The sequence below is a fragment of the Gymnoscopelus braueri genome (assembly GCF_963280865.1).
Source record: "Gymnoscopelus braueri genome assembly, chromosome: 7".
Taxonomy (NCBI): domain Eukaryota; kingdom Metazoa; phylum Chordata; class Actinopteri; order Myctophiformes; family Myctophidae; genus Gymnoscopelus; species Gymnoscopelus braueri.
The window spans coordinates 13,953,870-13,976,915 of NC_137608.1; the positions used below are offsets into that span (position 1 = coordinate 13,953,870).

Genomic DNA, 23,046 nt, shown 5'->3' on the forward strand with positions numbered 1-23,046 from the left:
ACGTTTTTTTTTTTTTTTTAAATAACTCAAATTGTTCCATCAGTGGTGATTAGTTATGATAATGACATAGTCAGTTTAGAATGCATCCCCTTCAGAGAACACAAAGTATTGTGGTTATTCTAATGAGTTGGGACATCACACCTCAGCTTACAGAGAGATGCTGCATGGTTTCCTGTAACAGATTCAACTCAATTCAATGTCACAATGAAAATAAGCCATATAGGCTTTTTTGGATTATCCTTTTAGCATTCTTTTGTATAAATCTGTACCTCTGTGCTTTTTTTGCAAGCTGTTAATAAAGTATTTAATCAATCAAACAATGATGAAATGGCAACCTTAATAAAGGCTTTTTAACTTTTTCACCAGAAGAGTGGCTCGTTTGTTTCCCTTTGTTGCACATTTTGAGTCTCCAACCAAAGCACACCTTCTTTAAACTTTTTATTTTATTAATTTTTTACTTTTGGACAGATCCTACATCATTAGTATTGAAGTATTAAAAAAGTTTCTATTGCTAGTGGCACATTTGTATATTGTATTATTACTAGTAGTACATTATAGTATATGTATTATTATTAGAGGTATATTAGTATATTTTATTATTAGGAGACATACATAATTAGTATACTAATTAGCATACTTTTTGTTATTGGTATATTAGTACATTATCTGTAGCAGTATTACATTTTATTATTACGGTAGTATATTATTTTTTATTAGTATTGGTCTGTTCGTACATTTTGTTATTAATCTCCAGGAGATTCTTGCATTCAGCGTTGTCCTCATCTCAGCATAATTTCTTACAATAAAATGTACATATAGTACCCCTTATATATTGCTTTTAGAGTTGTTGCTGATATGTAATATTAGTATTATTGTATTTGTCTTGATGATAAATAGGGCAAAGGACAACAATGGAAATAAGAAAATATGTTTTCTTTAATCTCTTAGTTACACTAACATTGCTTCTGAGGTAGTTTTGTTATTGCTGAAGACGATCAAGGTCGTCACGTTTTTTATTTTATTTTATTTTTTTAAAGCCTCCATTTAACACTCTAAGATTAACCTGTGATACAATCGTAATTGCCACAAGGAATTTACAATCAGCCTATGCAGATTACAGATAAATTTGAAAGCCATAAAACGGAGAAAGGTGGAGGAAGGTAGACAATGACTGCATGTGTCAGGGAGGCAGACAGGTGAGGATGTAGCCTACAACTGGTTATCACATGCCTTTACGTATAATGCTGAACATTTGCATTTCACTTCACAGATCATCAATAGGGGCATGCCCCTTGGCAGAGATGTGCAACTTTACTGAGCGCACCCTTCTAGTTACTAGAACACTGCTCGTCTCACGAGCACAGGCGTGCGCTGGGATTTATAGTGACAACCACACACTGCAATATATTATAGGCCTACATACAACTATATATATTTTACAAAAGTATGCATTTCTTTTATCAACTATATCAGTACCTTGTGTGCATACCCCCCTTCAACCTGGTGTACAGTACCTGGTTTGGGCATGTAATTATAAGCAAAACCTTTAAACTTTGGCAATACATTAGAAAAAATATGTGTTTGTGATGTGACCTTGAAAATCAGCTATTTTTTAAATATTGGTTAAAATATGAAATAGAGCTTACTTAAGTGGCTAACATTTTTATTTGGCGTTAGATGAAAATTAATGGCTACAGATAGCATGTGTTATAGAGGCCTATGGATACCAACACAAGTCTGCCTTGAGATTTTGACTTTGCCTTCGGGGTGCGACGGCACAAAGTTTGAAAACCACTGTACTAGATGCACTGTACATCGGTATTTTAGACAAGTTTAAGAGACGGATACAGAAAGACAGACCATCAGTCGTAAAGAATGAGCCTGTTTATTAGCCCTCATGTTAATCATATCATCATCATCATCCTGCTGTTCCTGGCCGTCCGAACGAACGGATCCTTTACTCAACTATCTGTCAATAGAATCTAATAGAAAAAATTTCAAGGTTACAGTTAAGGACATTTTTATCCATTAGAAAACCAACAGAAATGATCAATGAAACCAAACACACTCGCACACAAACACACGCGTGCACACACACACAGACATACACACAACACCTGACCCCCACCTCGTACAGATATATTGGATGGGGGAAGCAGTGTGTGTGCGTGAGTGAGCGTGTGCGTGTGTGTGGTTCGGGGAGGGGGCAGTGGCTGAGGCCCACAAAGAAAACTCTGGGTAGGAAAAAAACAGACAGGCGTGGACAGTAAGCTAATAGCACATGCTCAGTGGAACACCACCACCTCGAACTACTAGTTATCAATGGAATCCAGCAGTACTAGGGGTTCTGGTAGGATAGAAAACCAGCATTACGAGAGGTCTTGGTAGGATAAAAAACAAAAAACCAGCAGTACTAGGGGTCCTGGGAAGATCGCAGGATAGAAATCCAGCAGTACTAGGGGGGGGGTCTTTGAGGACCGTGGATCTACAACATTCCTGACTCTGGACACTAGGTTCCACTGAACATGTGATCGTCCGATCCCGTTTGTTCTCCCCTGGCTGCTGTGAAGACCAGCGCTGGATAAAAAGACTGTGGATGTTTGTAATGCATGTTTACACTGCAATTCCACAAACCTTTGACCCAGGGGCAACCTCCACACGCACATAAGTCTGGGAGATATAGATAGACAGAGAAAGAGAGAGACAGCCAGCCTAGCAGTCTTGAGAACACAACATATAACTGAGTTTCAGTTTGTAAATCGGTGACATAACAAGGTGAATTTAACATCATAATCATCGTTTAAACAGAGAGAAAAAAATAATAATAGTCCGTTTTAAACCTGGAGAGAATGAAACACTTTACATTAAATGATATTTCTCTTATTGACAAAAAAAACTGAATATTCAATATTGGATAAACAAGATTTTAAATAGAATCCCTGTACAGGAGAACTCATCATTATTATCATAATCATAATCATCATCACACAGAGGCGAGAGAGGAAGGTCCACTGGTCACAGTCTCTCATCTTAAAGGCACATTTCACTTTGGTTTTCACAGAATAGCCCACACAAAGATTGTCCTCTCTGGGGACCTGTAATCGGCAAAAATACAGCTCAGTGGGAGTTAAATGGCCATTTATGATTTTCTTCCATTTTTTTTTGTAAAAATAACAGTCTAAATATCATATTTCAAACAGTTCATCTAAAACAAAGTTCATGTAGTTTATCACATATCCAAGTAGTCCTAATGAAAAACAACAAAAAACAACAATAAGAACAACAACAACAACACTAAACTAGTCCAGATTTAGACCACGCTAGACCAGGCCAGATTAGACTAGGCTAGGCCAGATTCTAAACTTAGTCTAGACTAGAGTGAATCCAGAAAGATATTGCTGTGTGATCCAGGTCTCTTGCAGAGGACAGACAGGGTGACTCCAAAATGAAATGTGACTTTAAACAGCTCATCAGGACTTCTCATCGTAAAAACTAAAGTCATCACTACAATACAGGAATAGAAACTACCATCACAACCAAAAAAAAAAACCAAAAAAATAACGCTTCTCATTCATTTCACCTCCATGATGGCGCCACACACCTCGCAGCTTTAGTACAAAACAAAACCAACGAGAGAAAGGAAAAACAACTTTGTCCGCGACAGTAAAACATTAACCAGCCAATCAAGATGCCATTAAAACGTCTCTACTGTAGGTAAAAAAAAAAAAAAAGAAGAACTTTTTAAGTCAACAGAGTGACGCATGCTTTAAAACATTCTCTCAGTCCAGACTGCTATGCCTCTCAGCTAGACAAAATACAGATCAGATCTTCAACTACATTTGTTCAGAGTCACACGGATACATATTTATTTAACTTCAAGTTTGATAAAAAAAACAAAAACAAAAAAAACAAAAAAAACAAAAAGAAATACCAGTTATATATTTCTTGAGACCGGAGAGGCTATTCCAAAAAATCTGCCCGACAAAATATGAGCCTTTTATGGTTAAAAAAACAAGAGAGAAAAGTCCTTGATTTGTGTTAATATTTAGTTTCTACAAAAGGAAAGAGGAAGCAGGGAGCGCGTTGCTTAGAAACGCCAATTCTTGTTTTCATTGACGACCGTCACTGAGCCATCGCCGGAAGGCGGAGCATCTAGTGATCCTATAGGGAGACAGGAAGTTTAGTCAGGAAGTGAAGTCAGTTTGGAGCAGAAGACAAGTCCATTCAATGTGTGTACATAAGACTAAGAGTTTGGATCCTGAATGCGGATTGTCACGTGACAATTTTGAGACCCTTGTGTTTCCAAAAGTATTTTGCCTATGACATATCGTTAGCCTCATAGCATAAATACCGAACTCATATTTGTAAGGTTTTCAGGAGACAAAACAAAAAAAAATCACTTTCTGCCTAAGTCACCTAGATGACTTGGGACAAAATATAATTTTTACTTTCTGCCTAAGTCGTGTTTATCTGCCTAACTATTCTCCTAACACTACTGATTCATCCTGCCTTATTGCCCATGTCCTCAGCCTATCAGAATTCTTGTTATATTCAAAATAATTTCTGCCCAAGTCAAAAAGTTGACTTAAAGGAGGAGTTCACCCAAAAAATGACTTATTTTCTATCAATTGCACACCCTATGAAGCCTTGAATCCATGGATTCTTTTTAGTTTTTGTCGCATTCCTAAGCTAATAATTTGATTCCCGTCTCCTACCGGCTAATGTATCCGGTAGGAGACGCAAAGTAGATTATTTGTGTCTCCTACCGGAAATACACACGGTCATCAAATTATTGTCTTAGGAATGCCACAAAAACTAAAATAAATCCGTGAAATCAAGGCTTCATGGGGTGTGTAATTGATAGAAAATAAGTATTTTTTGGGGTGAACTCCTCCTTTAAAATCACTTTCTGCCCAAGTCATTTTGGAATGAAACAAGCATTCGGATTGGCTTATGACATAGGCAATAAGGCACAATGATGCAGCAGTGTTAGGAGAGTAGAGCTAGGCAAAAATGTCAATTTGACCAAAAAGTTAGTTAGGCAATTATGCTATGAGGCTAACAATATTTTATTTCTAATCTAGACAGCTGGGTTTATACGGTTTAATAATTCCAAGTTGTTTTAAAGGAGGAGTTCACCCAAAAAATTACTTATTTTCTATCAATTGCACACCCTATGAAGCCTTCAATCCATGGATTATTTTTAGTTTTTGTCGCATTCCTAAAATAATAATTTGATTCCCGTCTCCTACCGGCTAATGTATCCGGTAGGAGACACAAAGTAGATTATTTGTGTCTCCTACCGGAAATACACACATCATCAAATTATTGTCTTAGGAATGCCACAAAAACAAAAATAAATCCATGAAATCAAGGCTTCATGGGGTGTGTAATTGATAGAAAATAAGTAATTTTTTGGGTGAACTCCTCCTTTAAATTTTACGGGAGCAAAATGAGACTTACGTACAAGACTATCTAGTGGCACAAACAGGCAGAGCAACATTTCCATCGCACATTTCAAGGGTTCATTGCTGAAAGGATAGGTACAGAGATTGAATGCCGATGGAATAGAAAGAGAAAGTAGCATAGCGATGCTACAGAGTGTTTTGTACCACTCTGATCACTGTCACTGATCCAGCGTCCAGCTTTTTATTGATTTCCAAAGTGACAAAGGTTAAAAGAACAGTGGATCAGAGTTACGATGACATACTTAATTTCTTCTGGGCAGTCTTTAGCCAACTAGTAACTTATAACACAAGTGACTTTGTAGGTCGCATTAATATTATTGGCATATCAGGAAAATCGTTGTTGTGAGGCTCAATGTGTGTGTGTGTGTGTGTGTGTGTGTGTGTGTGTGTGTGTGTGTGTGTGTGTGTGTGTGTGTGTGTGTGTGTGTGTGTGTGTGTACCTGTATCTGAGGCTGGCTAGGCCAGAGATACGGTCCCTGTTGTCTGTAATACTCTGCCAACGCTGCACTGTAGTCTGAACTCTGAGAGGATTGACCTACACAAACACACACACGTACGTACATGTTAGTAAACAACAGACATATACCGGTAGTTCATAATTATGGATAAATTGTTGGCAGAGAGACAGTTTTATTGTTTGTCAGATAAGATGCAGTCAGACAGACAGACAGACGGACAGAAAACCAGTAAGCAAGCAGTCAGTCAGTGACCCTGAACCTCAACTAGAAACGTAAGCATTATGTTGTAGGTCTACCAGAATGTGACAGGGGGCACTGTACTGGATCAATCGGGTGCCTTTATTGACTTGAGACAGCAGTTGTGATACTTAAAGAGGTTTGCCAGGTTAAAACGTCATTAACTCATTCAGTGCTACTCGACGTCTAAGACGTCCGTTGTATCATAAGCCCCTGTGCCACTGTACGTCTAAGACGTCCAAAACAATAAAAATATTTGTATTCTTTTTGGAAAAAATTGTTCAGAACCCAAGATATGATGATTTGAAAATGTTCTGCTCCATTCACTTCTTGTTTAACTTCTTACTGAAAAAGGTTTATCTCGGCTCCTAAGCACTTTTTTTTACAATGAATTTTAAAATAGTGAAAATAGCCTATCTACAAGCTCACAGCACATCGCGATGCGTTGTGCGCTGTAACATTTAACTGGTTAACATGGTATTGTAAAACATTGAATACACTATTTTTTTGTTTGTTTATTGAACGTGTTTAACTGATTTAACAAGGTTGTGTAACATGTTTGACTGATTAACATAGTCAGTCGTGTGTAACATGTATAACTGATAATGTTAACACGTTTTAACTAACATGGTAGAGTAACATTTGACTTATTAACACAGCCGTGTAACATGTTTGACTGATTAACATGGTTCTGTGTTTAACATGTGTAACTGATCGTGTTAACATGTTTAACTAATTAACGTGCAGGCAGAACTGCTCGTTTCCAATAAGGAGCCAGTGTAGTTTGGTGGTCAGCCGGACAAGAAAGTCTGATGGTCAATGAGACACTGATAGTCAGATACATAGTCAGAGGATGGACAGAAAGACAGACAGACACTGATAGTCATGGACAGAAAGACAGACAGACACTGATAGTCATAGTCAGAGGATGGACAGAAAGACAGACAGACAGACAGACACTGAAAATCAGATACTAGGGGTGTAACGATACAGTAACTATCGATGAATCTATTTTAATTTCAACTATTCCACTGTATGCAAACAGCAACAAATCGCATCGTTTTACGTATCGTTCTGCAATGGAAATAATCGATTGTATCGATACTAAGCACTTATGCGTTGTATTTAGCAATTTTAATAAAAGAATAAAGAAGGTTTAATTACTTTTCCATTCCATATCGCTACACTTGTTCTATCCATAAATGTGTGTAATCTGTGTCCATATCAAGGTGCCTGTTTATCCATATGTGTTCAAATATTACAATGTCCATGTATTTGCCAGAGAATAATTTAATAATAATTTACATCCATAATAATAAATGTTTCGCTTAAAAATCCGCACTATCCACTTTTTTTGGCTAAATAGTTACTGTATCGATTTTTAATCATTGAATCCTATCGCCATGAATGAGCCAATATCGTCCGTGTATCGTATCGTCAACCATGTATTGTGATGCGTATCGTATCGCTGTTAAAATTCATCGCTACACCCCTATCAAATTCATACAGTCAGAAGATGGACAGAAAGTCAGATAGACAGTCAGACAGACCGTAAAATACATAGTCGGACAGACAGTAAAATACATAGTCAGACAGACAGACAGTGATAGATAGACAGACTCTGTTTCTTATAGTATTCCTCCCAGGCTTTGCTGTAGTCACTCATCATGTTCTGAGGTTGACTCTGTTGACCTGCAACACAAGACACACGTTTTTTCGTAAATTGACGTCCCTACTTGATCATACTACAGCGTCACACAAAGTATCAAAAGTAGCAGATCTGCGAGCTCTAAACGCGGCGCGACGCGTTTAGAGCTTGTCGATCTGTTACTTTTGCCATTTTTGAATTTGAATCCTGAAAAGTAACAATTTTGGACATATGAGGTTTCCACCCGACAGACGATATAATGAATTGTAAAATTAATAAATGCTTTCCTAATGACAAAATCTTTCCCCTTTAGTTTTTTTGTAGGTTTCCGTGAATTTACTAGAACGTATTATCCATTTCTTATCCATTTTTATTCAAATGTGATTCTATGTACTTCCATGAAATTACTACCTATACAGATTATAATTTTTTTTAAGTAAAAGTAGTCACTAAAAGGCTGGGTCAACAGGCCTGATTATACTCGCCACAGCCGCGTAGCTGTAAGACACTTCCATACAGTAATCCCGCCGATACTTCAAATACTTCACACTTTCATCTCTCCCGACAGCAAGAGCTATACCTTTCCAAGAATTTAAGCACATTGGGGTTGTCTTTATAGGCTTTTAACGACTAGTTATACAGATGTGGGTCGCAACGGATGTCTCGCACAACCTCTCAACAAACAAAGCGGTCATGTTTCTGTTCTACACATGCAGTACCATGGTTGCGTACATGCAGTACGCATGGTGATCAAATCTGAGAGGAATGGTGGATGTCTGTGCGGACATGAGCAGGGGTGTATTATTTTATTTTTTTGCGGAAAGCTTCTTTTTTTTTTTGCACACGGCAGCCTATTTCGTGTATTTTTAACATGAGGCAGCTTGATGTACAAGTACAGAGCTGGAAATAACGCTAGTATTTCGCATGGAATTAACCACAATCCAACCCTTGATGCTGAATGCCAAGCAGGGAGGCATCAGGCAAGGGATAATGGGGACCTGCTCCCCATTGATTATACTGCATATTAAACTGCTACTTCATTAATAAACTGACCAAAAAAGAACAAAACGAAGGATTTCCTTGCTTACGCGGTAATGAAAGTAGACGGTCCAGTAATTTATGCCAGGTGTGTGTGTCCAGTGCAATGCGTTGCTTCGGAAAACAACTTAAGTGTAGATAAAATATTCTTCAATATTCTGTTACTGCTTTGTCTATTTCTCGCTTCAAATGTTTTCAAAAACATTCTTGAGCAATGTTTAGTTGTAAAGGACATTGTGTGTTTGTTTACATGGCTGCCATGTTGGATATGGCACAAAATCAAGTGACGCAGATTGATATGAACAGGTTAGAAAGCGGTCTGTTATTGAGTTCAGCTGTCATTATTCAAAAATAGACCGATTAATTCAGGTATTGACCAATCAGAATCAAGCATTTCAACCAGGCTGTGAAATAAGAATTTGTACTCTTAGGTTTGACACTGACGGAGATTGGTTGCACTGACATGCGCCAATTGGTGAAGAAATGCTTGTCATGTGATGCAGCATACCCTACGCAGATGCGGCAAGTAATTTGGCCGTAGTTGTGTAGATAGATTTATGGATATATATAATAGTTAGATTCTATTCACAGATTATTGAAATGTAATAACGGTTAACAGGCCATGTAAGTTTACCGCTAATAAATGAATGCTAATAGATTTCTACATTAGAGATGTTTATTCGGGCTCCGGTAGGTGGAGGTCAGATTCACTTTAGGTTTGGACCGAATTCTCATTGTTGGGTTCACAATTTCCCGCCCAATTCAAGCTCTTAACATACATACTCCATTACACACGCACACCATTACACATGGACACAAACACACACCAGATGTATCTGTATCTCAGTAGTAGTGGAGCTGTGTGTGTCTCTGTGTGTGTGTGTGTGTGTGTGTTTGTGTGTATATTATGGGAGTGGACTTGCCTAGTTTCTTATAGTACTGCTGCCATGCTTTAGAGATGTCCATTTGGCCTGTGTGACCTATACACACACATACACAAACGCACGCACACATACACAGCCTTAGCATGCAGGACATTAACTCCAGGTGTGTCTAACTGTGTGTGCTTGTGTGTGCACGTGAGTGTGTGTGTCTGTGTGTGCTCGTGAGCATCTCACCAGGGTCCTGTTGAGCAGAATTTTGCCAGTTGGGCTGGTAGGTCGTCCCCCATCCACCAGTCATGAAGGTCTGTCCACTGCCACAGCTAAACACACACAGGTTGGTATTACTACACTGGTGAGGACAGCGATTTAACGAATGCCACTTGAATACATGCTTGTCATTTTCAACCGTAAGCCTACAGCCCAAAAAATTGCAGATCTACAAAACGCTGCGACACGTTGTGAGCTTAATAGATCTGCAATTTTTTTGTGGCATGACACTGGCACGCAGCTTCTAATTCCAACCCCTAAACCCAACATCTAAATGTCCTAATCTTTTTCTAATTGTAAACGTATCTCTAAACATTTTTTTTTTCAACCAGGAAAATGGTCCCCACAACGTCTATTTCTCACATCGTTAGCCTCATAACATAGTTGCCTAAGTCATATTTTTAAGGTTTTCAGGAAAGAAATAAAAAAATCTCTTTCTGCCTAAGTCATCTAGGTTACTTAGGCAACCATGAGAAAAATAACTAATTTTGCCTAAATCATGTTTATCTGCCTTTATTTATATCTGCCTAACTCTATCAGAATTCTTGTTACATTCAAAAACAATTTCTGCCTCAAAACGTTGACTTAAAAGCACTTCTTGCCTAAGTCATTTTGGAATGTAACAGGCATTCTGATAGGCTGAGGACATAGGCGCTGAGGACATGGGCAATAAGGCACAATTAAGCAGCAGTGTAGTTGAGTAGAGTTCATTTGGCCAAATAATTACTGCGTAGGCAATTATGCTATGAGGCTAAACGATATTCTACTATACCTGTGGGGACGTTTGGTCCTCACAAGTATAGCAATACAAAACACACACACACACACACACACACACACAGTTCAGTACCCAACGATGCCAAATGCCATTATTTCAAAGGTTTTTAGTTCAAACTTTAACATTGTAGAACAATAGATAAAGCAATAACAATAGAAAATAGCACCCCCAACACACACACAACCACACACTGCTCAGTACTGACCCAACACCATACTGTTTAGTGCCAAACACACAATGACCAGTCCAGAAAACACGTAGTACAGCATTAGAACAAAAACCATACATTGTGGGTGACTTACTTCTGGTGCGTAGCAGGAGCCTGGGTGAAAGGGCTGAAGCCAAAACCTCCATTACTCATAATACCAGATCCCTGACAGAAGAGGAGAGACGTGCAGAGGAGAGGAGACGGCGACAAGGAGAAGAGAGCAGACAAGGAGAGCGTTCAGTACATTTAACTACAGTAGGTGTATTAGGCTAGTAACACGTTACTGTTAACCCGTTCAATCCCGGAACGCATCTGTGTCATTTGATTTGATCTATAACCATTATTTTATACTTTGGCTGTTCAAAAATAGCAGATATACAAGCTCACAGAGCGGCACTCGGTGCTGTGCTATGAGCTTGTAGATCTGCTATTTTTGAAAAAAATCGTGAAAATGTGTGCAAATCTTTCAATATGTATTTTTTGATTCTGGGGGTCCCTGGAACAAAATATTTTTGAGATGGGGGTCCGCGGCCAAATACATAATTTTGGGTGGTCCTTGACATGAAAATGTTTGAGAATGGGAACCACTGATATCATAGCAACACAAGTTTTTTCAAATCCATGGTTGGTTTGTTTACTGTCGAGTGAGAAAACAATGTTGCACTTTAAGCTTATCATCTAAGGACCCCCCAAAATAATTTGGGGACCCCCCAGTGTGGGATCCGCTGGATTAGCAGATACATAGTGTATTTATTGTTGTTTTTTACCCCTATCTTGTCGTCTATGAGCTGTCTGGCCAGGTCTATCTGCTGCGGAGTTCCCCGGATGGTGAAGACACGGGTGTTCGGGTCGGTGGACGGAGGAGGAGTCCTCTGTAACTCCACATGACCTCCACTCTGCTGGTTGATGCTTTTAATGGTCTCACCTCCTGAGACAGACAGACAGATAGGGTATACACAGGTAAGCATGGACATACAGATAGGCAGACACAAAGATAGGAGAGAGAGTCTCTGTAGAACAAGACATTTTTCAACACTTACTAAATCTAAACCTCATTTCTCCTCACCCCAGTATACTGAGATCATGAAGCCATTATTAACCAAATTAAGCTGCTGTTAATAGACTTACAATGAGCTAGAGAGAGAGAGAGAGAGAGAGAGAGCGTAGGAAATTGATCATTACGACTTCAATGGAGGCCTGACAACAGACCACCAGTTTTGACCACACACGCACAGCCATATGGTGTCTATATTCACATGCTATTTAACATTTCTATTGCCACCCCTCTCCCACGCTTGCTCTCGCTCTCTCTCTCTCTCACACACACACACACACACCCCCACCCCCACTAAGGGGAGTGAATGACTAATTGTGACTCCTCCTCTACACTCCCTCTCTTCTCTCCCCCTATCAATTTCCTCACGTCCATCTCCTCATTTCTCTCCTCTTCTACCCCTTTTCCTGCAATTCCTCTCTTCCATCCCCTCTTCTCTCACCTCCCTCCTAGCCATCTCCTCTCATTTAAATACCTGCGGTCGGGAACAGGCGGTCAAAATAAAACCTGCGGGCTCCGCAAAATCCTGCACCGTTCCGCAATAAACCAGATAATACAGCAACTGGAGCGTGTGTGGTCATGCTTTAGGCTACTTTAGCAATATATGAATATGTCAGAGGAGAACGTCATTTTCCCTACAGTGTTGCAGAGTCTCTCTCCCTCTCATTCGTTCTCACGCTGCGCACTGTGCGCAGCTCGTCACACTGCAATATAATATATAGCCTAATATATATTATATTGCGACATAATATAATAAATGTCCCGTCACAATATAAACACAAACTCTCTCTCTCTCCCTCTCTGTGAGCAACGGCCCCTCCTCTCACACACGCCCACTCAATATTTCATTCTGTTTTGTAATGTTTTAGGATCTCAAAGAAAATATTGCAGGTCTGGACGACGGTAATATTGCGGTACTGTGCAGGACTAAATGGGATTTCTTTTGTTGCAGGAGGGAGCGGCTGTCAGAAATTAAATCATTGTGGACACGGGCGGGCATGGTCAGAAATCCAACGGGAGCGGGATTACGAAAACAGTCCCATGCAGGGCCCTACCTTGAATCATGATGCAACTTCCTATGTAGTCCCTGGCCATTTGTGCCAGACCACATTTCCACCATTTTGTGTTTTCTCCAAAACTTACAAATCGTTACTCATCATCTCTGGAGTCATGTGATCAAGATTTATCAACATTCCAATTGGCTATGAATGCCTTCCAAAGATTGGGGGCCCTGGATAAGTAACTTGGCCTGGTGGAGACCTGTGCTCAGGGGAGCTTATTTTTCCAGTTCATGTTGTTATTGAGAGTTTGCTGTATGTTTTAGTGATTATTCTTGTTTTATTTTATATATCTTTTAGATGATAGGAGATTACTGCACAATAGTATAAAAGATGGACTTTATACAATAAGCTGACGTGGGATTTAACAACAGTGGTTTGTGAAATAATGGAGGACTAAACCTCAGTTTATATTTAATGTGCATTATTTTCATATTTACATGCCTATTTCAGTTCTAATGTGTAGATGAATAATATACTTAAAGGTCGGGTAAGTGATATTTTTTGGTATTTTTTTGTTTTGTTAAAAAGGTTAAAGTACTATATTCTGATAGTAATCAGCGTTTGTTCGGTTACGGGGGTCTCTACAGCTCTTTAGTAAACAGAATATAGTACATTTTCAGGTAAGTGACACATTTGAAGCCAATCAGGAGAGAGCACTGAAAATGCATTTTCTGTTTAAGAGCTGGAGAGACATGGGAGACTCCTTATATGGACAGGACACTATAGTAACGAGCACTATCAGAACATAGACCCATTTTGCAATTATTTGAATAATTGCAAATCACGTACCCTACCTTTAACTTTAAATTTGAAATCATTGTAAAGGAATTTCTAGACTATGCAGTGATATGCAAGATTCATACAATACACTGTGTTTATTATGTTTTTGAGTAAATACTCAAATATAGCTAGTTAGCACATTGTGTGCCAAAAACGGTCCGGACCGTTTTTGAGAATCCAAACGAGGAGTGCCGAAAACGGTCCGGACCGTTTTTGACCCAGTTTTATTTTTATACGTGGGGCCCACGTGGGGCGCTCTAACGAAACTTTGGGATCATCCAAGGAGTTTCAGAGAAGGAGAGGCCGGATGTGGATCCATGTCAAAAATCCTTCCGGTCGGCCTTTCCAATGTTAGCTCCTTGACTAAAAGCTTAATATCTCCATTTCTTTTTAACGTGGTGGAAGCGAGCCGTTTTCGATCGGCGATCACTCTGCAATGGAGGATCGCGTTAGAAATATTATTGTTCCAGGCGTTAGTCGGGACCCTCTGCCGTCTCGCACGCACGCTTTGTTTACATGCACTTCCGCATCGGGGCTTCTACAGCACGAAACGTATCAACGTAAGTGGATGGAAGAAATGCAGGCACTCAACGTATAATATTTTAATAAACCTCTGGCACCCAATGTGTTAGTTAGTTAGGATTGCGTCATCACGGACTCGCTTGAAATGCTATATTAACACATTGATTGCCAGGATCGAATTAATGCGTTCTTTCAAATCAATCGCTTGATAGCCTAGATTGAATATATGCGTTCTTTCATTTTTTGGGGAAAATTCCACAAGGGGCGACCTAACACAGCTTTGGAATGATCGATCGTCTCTCAGAGAAGAAAAATGTGGATGTGACATCATTCCAAAAAACGTCACTTCCACCCGCCCCAATGATGGGATTTTCTGAAAAACGGCTGCACCTCAGTTTCTTTTTTTTCATTGAAAACCACCCGTTTTCAGCGGACCAAAGCTCCAAAATTGCGGATCGCGGTTGGAAACTTGTCGTTCCCATGGATACACAGACCCTTCCGCCTAATCACAGGAACCTTTTTTCGTGTTGTTTTTTTTACACAATGTCGGTTCCACAGAGTTTCAAATATACTCTGATTTAGGTAATTATACGCCGGCATGGGGATAGAAAACTATGTTTAATATCTTGGCAATCAATGTGTTAAGATTAATGCAACATGATGACAAATATGACATTTAGTAGGGTCACTATGTCCAGCCAACGGACACGCGTGTCTAAAGGTCTGTGATTCAAACAGAGATGAAAGGACAGACGGCAACATGGATGCTGAGGATGGATGATGCTCATGTGATTGAAACACCTTGTGATCGGTAAGGTAGGTTAAGAATAGATTTAGCTCTGTCTGCCTGATAGGGAAATAAAGATGGTATACAAATCACCCAGGAACTAGATGGGAGCTGCCTGCTTCTGCTGCCTGCTCGTGCTAGAATGTTGTAAAGAGTACCTCATGCTGAACATGCAGACTGTTCTGTCTAAGGTAGTGGTTCTCAACCAGTGGTCCGGGGACCACCAGTGGTCCTTGAGGGTGTACCAGGGGGGTCCCCAGCAAAAGTAGTTAACATAGCGTCACAATCATTTTAACCACTTAGCTTTGGCTATTCAAAAATAGCAGATATACAAGCTCGTAGCGCGGCACCCGGTGTGTGTGTGTGTGTGTGTGTGTGTATGCGTGAGTGTGCACATACCTTTTCCAATGACCAGACCACATTTATCAGCAGGTATGGTGTAGCTGACCTCCTGTAGGGTCCAGTCACTACGACCTCTGACCCTACCACCACCTCCTCCTCCACCACCACCACCACCACCACCGCTACGCAGGGCAGATCCAAACCCATCACGCTCCTAGACACATACACACACAGATTAGGCTTTTGAAAAATACAACTAATATAACAAAGAGGTGAAGGACAATTGATTAAGTACAGAGTAAAATAATACAACTATAATGTACTGTAGTTTCTCTGTTTTCACCCATTACCTGAGGCCGAGTCTACAAATGCCTTCTATTAACTCATTCACTGCCACTGACGTAAAAAACGTAATTTGTCCCGTTTACCAATCCTGCCACTGACGTAAAAAACGTAATTTTTTTTTTTTGAATTTTTTTTTTTTTTTTTTTTTAGTTTTTTTTAGTTTTTTTTTCAAATTTGACCCAAAGACCAAGGAGATATGATTGTTTAAAGATCTACACTCCCATCCACTTCCTTGTTAACTTAAAACTTAAAAATTCTGTATCTCGGCTCCTGAGTACTTTTTTTTTCAAATGAAAAATCTCTGGCAGTGGGCAAACGCGGCCAGCAATAATTGTGGCAGTGAATGAGTTAAGTCAGTAGTTCTCACACTTTCAAGATTTTTAAAAAAAAGTTCAAAAATACAAGATGTACCGTGCAAGCTTGCAGCACGGCACAAAGTGACGCGCTGTGAGCTTGTATATCTGCTATTTTTTAATAGCCAACGCCAAAATCTAAAATGAAACGGACGCTTTCCCTGTTACAGTGTAAAATAATACATCTAACTATAATGTACTGTTGTAGTTTCTAATTTTAAGAAAAAATACAACCTATAATGTACTGCTATGGTTTCATATTATAAAAGTAAATCTAACAAACTATAATGTATCATTGCGGTTTCTTACCATAACATAATGAATATGACCAACTATATAATGTGCCGTTTCTTATAAACATAGAAAATCTATTGCAACCTGTGCGGTCTGGATTAGGTCGTTGATGAGGTGAACAGCATGCTGACAGCGATCTGGTTGGCCCATCACCATGGCAACACGCTCTGGGCTGATACCGTCATCTATAGGAGAGAGACACATTACTGAAAACAGCTCCACTGTAGTGCCTTGCTCACAGGCTCGTCGACTGTAGTCGATGAGCTCAGACATCCTGAGGTTTTGAACTTGCAACATTCATTTTTTTAATAATAGTTTTTTTATGTTATCTGTTGTGTCAAGACAACAGAGTACAGTGTATAACAGACAACCAAAACAGACACTACAATAATAATAAAATGACACAAAAAAAAAACACATGCTAGGTTTTACGGATGCAGTTGCTTTTCTAACACTTTCTAGGGTCTTGTCCTCACATCAGTCCATTTGAGAATATGTAAGGAGTCCATATTTTATCATAAATGTCCCAACTTTCCCTTAATTTTGTAATGCAAGTAATCTATAACTTGATATTTCTGCCTTCCACTGGGCCAGTGTAGGAGGGGAAGGAGACTTCCAATTTACAGCAATAAATTTTTTGGCAGCGATGAATGCAAGGTTGCACAATTTTCTTTGGTAACCGTCGCCAAATTTGAAATTACCGATTACACAGAGACGAGGGGAGGGTATCAGGCAGCCTACGGTCAAGACATGATGACATAAAGGAACATATATCCTCCCAAAACGGGACAAGTCTATGGCAGGACCATAACATATGTAAGAATGGGACCAGTCTATGGCAGGACCATAACGTATGTAAGAAAGACCCTTTTTTCCTCTTACATCTCCAACACAAAAAGTACATTTCTGGGTGCATAGCGTTCAATTTCACTGGAGTATAATATGTTCTATGTAAGATCTTAAATTGCAAAAGTTTGTCTCCAATTATATGATTCAGAATGTATGCGTGACCATATCTTTGAACTTGCAACATTCATGCCACAACCCCACACATCTCACCTTTCAACACATGAACCCCCTTCTAGGGCAAACATTCAGTGAAAGTAGCAATGTATTTTTGGCAAAGATATTCAGTGTAGAGGAGAAAAAAGGATCCCACCTGACTAGATCCTCTAGTCAGGTAGGACCACTACTGGTTGGAGGTATTGCATTCAACTCATATGGAAATAACCCCCTTCTTTAACATGCTCTCCGTTATAGCTCAACAGTACAAATTTCCCTTACACTTGCGACCCGTGTTCGAATCCCCGGATAGGACAAGAAAGTTACGGATTGATGTAAACAGACCCGGTTTGAAATGGTTGAAACAAACAAGTGATGAAAACAGACCCAGTTTGAACTGGTTTACAACCAGTGATGAAAACAGACCTGGTTTGAACTGGATTCTGACACCGGCATCATTCTGAATCTTCTTGATCATGTCCCCATTCCGACCAATCACGATGCCTACAGCAAACCTGGGCACTGCCACCTGGGGGGGTAGATGGTTTTAGATTTACTTGCGTCTGAGGAGATTTGTTGAAACATAGCTGTGTCTGCCTTTCTCTCTCTCTGTACATAGTGTATGTGTATTGTAATGTAAAGTGTATTTAGTGCGAGTCTTACACTTACATCCAGGGTACTTCCTCCCAGCCTGGCAGTGAAGTCGTTTCGTCCGGTTCTGAAATCTCCTTGATCCTTCTCTCTGATCACCTCCAACACCAGCTCTCTGGCCGCCTGTATGTGTGTGAGGAAGAGGAGAGCTTTAGTTGGGAGTCTCTCCATGGACAAAGTGTTAAAACCAAACGAAGCAAAGCGGTACAGTGATAACTTTATCTTTTCATGTTCCACATAATGGTACAGCACAAAACACAGAAAAACTCTGTACCACCATTAGAGCCTGTGCACAATACAGACAAAAACCTCCCAATTGACAAAGAAAATAAGGTTTTAACATTATGTATAAGATTATAATATTAACCCCTTTTTGTAACTATATCTTTCAGGACGGGAACCCCTTTTGGGGTTCTTGTTGCTATGTACAGTATATAGCAACAAACATCTGCTGTAATTTTTGAATAAATATTTGAGTTTTTTCAGAAAACTTAGGTCAGGATTTAGAAGGCGTTTTTAGAATCGGCCTCAGGTCTAAATGGGTTAAATCGAATTAAAAAAAATACAATTAACAGGCGTACCAGCTTCCATAGATTGTAATGTACATTAGACATTCAGTGCATTTTTCATGTCTTTGCAGAATTATGATCCGGCTATGCACCAACAGTGCAGATGAGATCTTTTAGTGCTTGACATTTTTTAAACCCTGCTTTTAACCTTCTATGATTGATTATGTGTTTTCCAACATGTAGCACCATTGGATTCCCTGTGAATGAAAAGTGCCATACAAATACAATTTATTATTATGATTAATGATTCTATCAAAATACCGTAATCCCTGTGACACCCTAGTCCGACTGGTTGAGAACCATTTCTTGGAACCAGTTTCAAGAAAACTATTATATATAGTATATATAGTATACTATTTAATCCATAACACATTATAAAGAATATTGTTGGCCTAATAGATGCTATTCTCAATGTTTATCAGAGTCGGGAAGACAATAGTGAGGGGAAAACACTACCAGAGGGAAGTTCTCATTTAATTTGTTGTTCATTTAGACTTTACATTTAGGCTGAAATATTCACCCAGGCATTTATTATACGAGCCAAACATATTAACAATAGCAGAAACAGAAGGTAGTCTGCCGAACACAAAAAAAGTATTAGTAGAAAATGTTATATATACTCTGTATGCATACAGTATACTGTATATAATCTATATATAATAAAATGTTAGGTGCAAACTGCAAAGGTTTCAAACATCAGGTTTTCAGTGTTTATAAAGGTCACAGGAAGAACTGCCAACAGGTGTGATAATATACTAATATTAATTGTAATCCCAACAGTTATATACTTATTTCATTGTGTTTCATGTTGTTGAGAACCAGTGTGAATGTTGGCTACCTTCATGGTCACATGGTGTATCATGTGTCCATTGATGCCTTCATCATGTGACCATGGAGAGACTCCTGCTTTAGTAAGGTTGTAAATACAATGCCCCGAGTCTCTCTGGCCATGTTTTATCCCACTAAGACCTGGAACGCATCTGTGTCACTTTAGATTTCTTCGGCTATTAAAAAATAGCAGATCTACAAGCTCATAGCGCGGCACCGAGTGCCGCGCTATGAGCTTGTAGATCTGCAATTTTTTCGTCTCAGGTCTGCTATTTTTTCGCCTCAGGTCTTAACAGGTTATTATACGCATATAAACAACACAAAACGTTCTGAAATGTGCGTTTGGTAGATTATTTCTCCGTTTTAACAATGCTTCTTGGCAAATGGCAATATATACTGTAGCCTGTTTATTTTCCTTTTAAAATGGCAACCCCATTTGTTGGCCTCTGTTAAGAGTGGGATCCTATGCCCAGGAGGCTTATTTCACAGCAGAATAAGCTACGTGGCATTGGCAGAGATTTGTCCGTTTTCATGGGCGCATTGTGCTGCTCATCCCATAAATGTATGTTCATTACATTAATGGGACACCATTTAAAAAGGTAAAAAACAGGAGGTATAAAAGTAATTGCCAAGAAGGAGCACTGTTATCAAAAATAAAATAAAATTTGTGTGTGTGTACCTGGACTTTGTAGGGATCTCCAGAGATGCGAAGAGGTTTATCAGCTCCTGTTGGCATCGGACCGTCCTGAATCATCATCATCTTCACACCCGCTCTCTCCTATCACGCACACACACAAACAAACACAGCAACAGGTGAAGTTCAGCACTTTTGCCTTGGAAATAAGAGCTGGTTTTCTATCCTACCAGGACCTCTGGTAGTGCTGGTTTTCTATCCTACCGGGACCTCTGGTACTGCTGGTTTTCTATCCTACCAGGACCTCTAGTACTGCTGGTTTTCTGTCCTACCACCAGGACCTCTAGTACTGCTGGTTTTTGATCCTACCAGGACCTCTAGCACTGCTGGTTTTCTATCCTACCAGGACCTGTAGTACTGATGGTTTTCTATCCTACCAGGACCTGCAGTACTGCTGGTTTTCTATCCTACCAGGACCTCTAGTACTGCTGGTTTTCTATCCTACCAGGACCTCTAGCACTGCTGGTTTTCTATCCTACCAGGACCTGCAGTACTGCTGGTTTTCTATCCTACCAGGACCTGCAGTACTGCTGGTTTTCTATCCTACCAGGACCTGCAGTACTGCTGGTTTTCTATCCTACCAGGACCTGCAGTACTGCTGGTTTTCTATCCTACCAGGACCTGCAGTACTGCTGGTTTTCTATCCTACCAGGACCTGCAGTACTGCTGGTTTTCTATCCTACCAGGACCTGCAGTACTGCTGGTTTTCTATCCTACCAGGACCTGCAGTACTGCTGGTTTTCTATCCTACCAGGACCTGTAGTACTGCTGGTTTTCTATCCTACCAGGACCTGTAGTACTGCTGGTTTTCTATCCTACCAGGACCTGTAGTACTGCTGGTTTTCTATCCTACCAGGATCCTGGTAGGAAACTGCGAACAGGATTTAATTAATCCATTAGTTACCTGAAGCTGTTTGATGGTGTCTCCGCCCCTTCCAATGACCAGTCCAACCTTACTGGCTGGAATCAGCATTTCCTGAACTGAAGCTCCACCGTCTCCATCTCCATGGAAACCAGGACCGTTCCGACAGCGATCCACAATCTGAGCCAGCATCCTCTTAGCCTGCCTGCTCACACACAAACACACAAATTTACCATCCCATTGGTGGAAATTTTATTTTCTGACGGTGACACTGTAATCATTGAGTGTTACAATGACTAACATGGCTCATATGTTTAGTATTCAGGATATATATAGGTTTATAATGACTAAGATGGAGCAGGGAGCGCCCGTTTTCAGCTGCAGACCGGAGTCGCTGAACGGGAAGGGACGAGGCCGGGGCGCCGGGCGAGAACGTGGGCGGCCCCGGCTGGGAAAAACAACGACGTTAACGGCTCCGGTGGCCGGGCGTTTTGTCTCCCTCGGGGGCCCGGCCGGGGCCTCCCGTGCCGGGCAAACCCTGTTCAGTTTTTCTCACTTGTACTGGTTTCTCAGATGTACTGTAGTATAATAAATATATAATGAACTACAGACTGTACAGTAATACTACTAACTAGATAATACATATCAGACTGCATCCACCTGGGCATACAGCCCAGGTGGATGATGGGAGTGGATGATGGGAGTAGAGCAAGAAGAAATGGACTGTGGGTAAAGAGACTTACTCGATTCCCTCTGGAGTTCCAGTCAGTGAGCATGGCCTCTCCATCAGACCTCCACTGTCTACACACACACACACACAAAATACACAACACAAACAGAGATGGACATTAGACACATTTCAGTAAAAGATGAGAAAAAACAACTATAATATTATCAAGGAGAGACTTACCAGCAGCGATCTGGATCTTACAGCCTGACTCCAACTGAATCCTTGTGATCTGTTCACCACCTCTGCCAATTACTGGAGGAGGAGAGGGGATAGAGGAAGAGTGGAGGGGAAAAGAGAAGACAGGAAGAGAAGTACACGAGGAGAGGAAGGGTGGGAAGAGGAGATGAGAAAAGAGAAGAGGAGGGACTCGGAGAGGAAAAGAGTAGAGGATGAGAGGAGGGGAGAAGACAGGAAGAGAAGAGAATAAAAGACGACAGTAGTAAATTAATTAAAGCTCAGGGTGTTAAGTGTTTCAACTGAAAGTGAAAGTGGTTAAGTGCGTCTGTGGGTTTTATAAATATAGTTAAAGCTACGAAAGCTATAAAATAAAAACAAGCTATAAAATAAAAACACTGTTGTTTTTGTTATTATAACTAATGTCATCTCCTTTTTTACTTAGATATTGAAGATCTGGTCGGATGACTTATACAGGCCATTTCCTCTGTTATTTAACTAGTGATGCCATGACCCAGAAAAAACATTTATTTTGTGAATGGGATTGCAAACACTGTTTTTCAATTGGGGTGGTTCTAATTATGATGGTGATGGGAATGTCTTTTTGGGGTTTTGGATTGCTTGTGCAGCCAATGGGCTGAATGTCAGATGACCTACACACTGTGGGTGTAGCCCTTAAATGTTTGGTGGTTGCAGTGCCCTGTATGTCTGTCCTTATGAAGGTCTAACGAACGAAACGTAGACTTAATAAAGAGCAACATCTTTTGCAAGTTCCAGACAGTGTGCAGGACCTCTTTCTTTGATTTTATTATAAGAGATCCCCGTCTGTACAAAATAAATAGTGAAAATAGCCGATCTACAAGCCCACAATGCGTTGCATCACGATGCGTTGAGCTTGTAGATCTTTTTTTATTAATCGATTAGTCTGATTAACAACTTAATTACTAATATTAAAAAAAGAAATTGTGATGATTTGTTTATGCATAAGAAGTTAAAATGTATTTAAAAAACC

At 39.9% G+C, this 23,046-nt stretch overlaps 1 protein-coding gene across 8 annotated transcripts in view; it reads right to left on the reverse strand.

Moving 5' to 3' along the window:
- Nucleotides 1–1,866: 1,866 nt before the first annotated feature.
- LOC308089489 (far upstream element-binding protein 3-like) overlaps nucleotides 1,867–23,046 on the reverse strand; it is a 37,089-nt gene continuing 15,909 nt past the window's right edge. The window contains exons 5-19 of one of the 8 annotated variants that reach the window (XM_080434236.1): nucleotides 22,041–22,112; nucleotides 21,874–21,931; nucleotides 21,173–21,335; nucleotides 20,254–20,352; nucleotides 18,196–18,300; nucleotides 17,953–18,055; nucleotides 16,609–16,709; nucleotides 15,590–15,746; nucleotides 11,754–11,914; nucleotides 11,081–11,151; nucleotides 9,968–10,053; nucleotides 9,773–9,829; nucleotides 7,784–7,855; nucleotides 5,909–6,003; nucleotides 1,867–4,161 (exon numbers count right to left, since the gene is read on the reverse strand). In XM_080434236.1, coding sequence (XP_080290362.1) covers nucleotides 4,153–4,161; nucleotides 5,909–6,003; nucleotides 7,784–7,855; nucleotides 9,773–9,829; nucleotides 9,968–10,053; nucleotides 11,081–11,151; nucleotides 11,754–11,914; nucleotides 15,590–15,746; nucleotides 16,609–16,709; nucleotides 17,953–18,055; nucleotides 18,196–18,300; nucleotides 20,254–20,352; nucleotides 21,173–21,335; nucleotides 21,874–21,931; nucleotides 22,041–22,112 — 1,409 coding nt within the window. In that variant the 3' untranslated portion in view covers nucleotides 1,867–4,152. Of the gene's footprint in view, nucleotides 4,162–5,908; nucleotides 6,004–7,783; nucleotides 7,856–9,772; nucleotides 9,830–9,967; nucleotides 10,054–11,080; nucleotides 11,152–11,753; nucleotides 11,915–15,589; nucleotides 15,747–16,605; nucleotides 16,710–17,952; nucleotides 18,056–18,189; nucleotides 18,301–20,253; nucleotides 20,353–21,172; nucleotides 21,336–21,873; nucleotides 21,932–22,040; nucleotides 22,113–23,046 lie in introns of all 8 variants that reach the window. The other 7 variants (XM_080434235.1, XM_080434234.1, XM_080434233.1 and 4 more) reach the window with 7 other exon arrangements.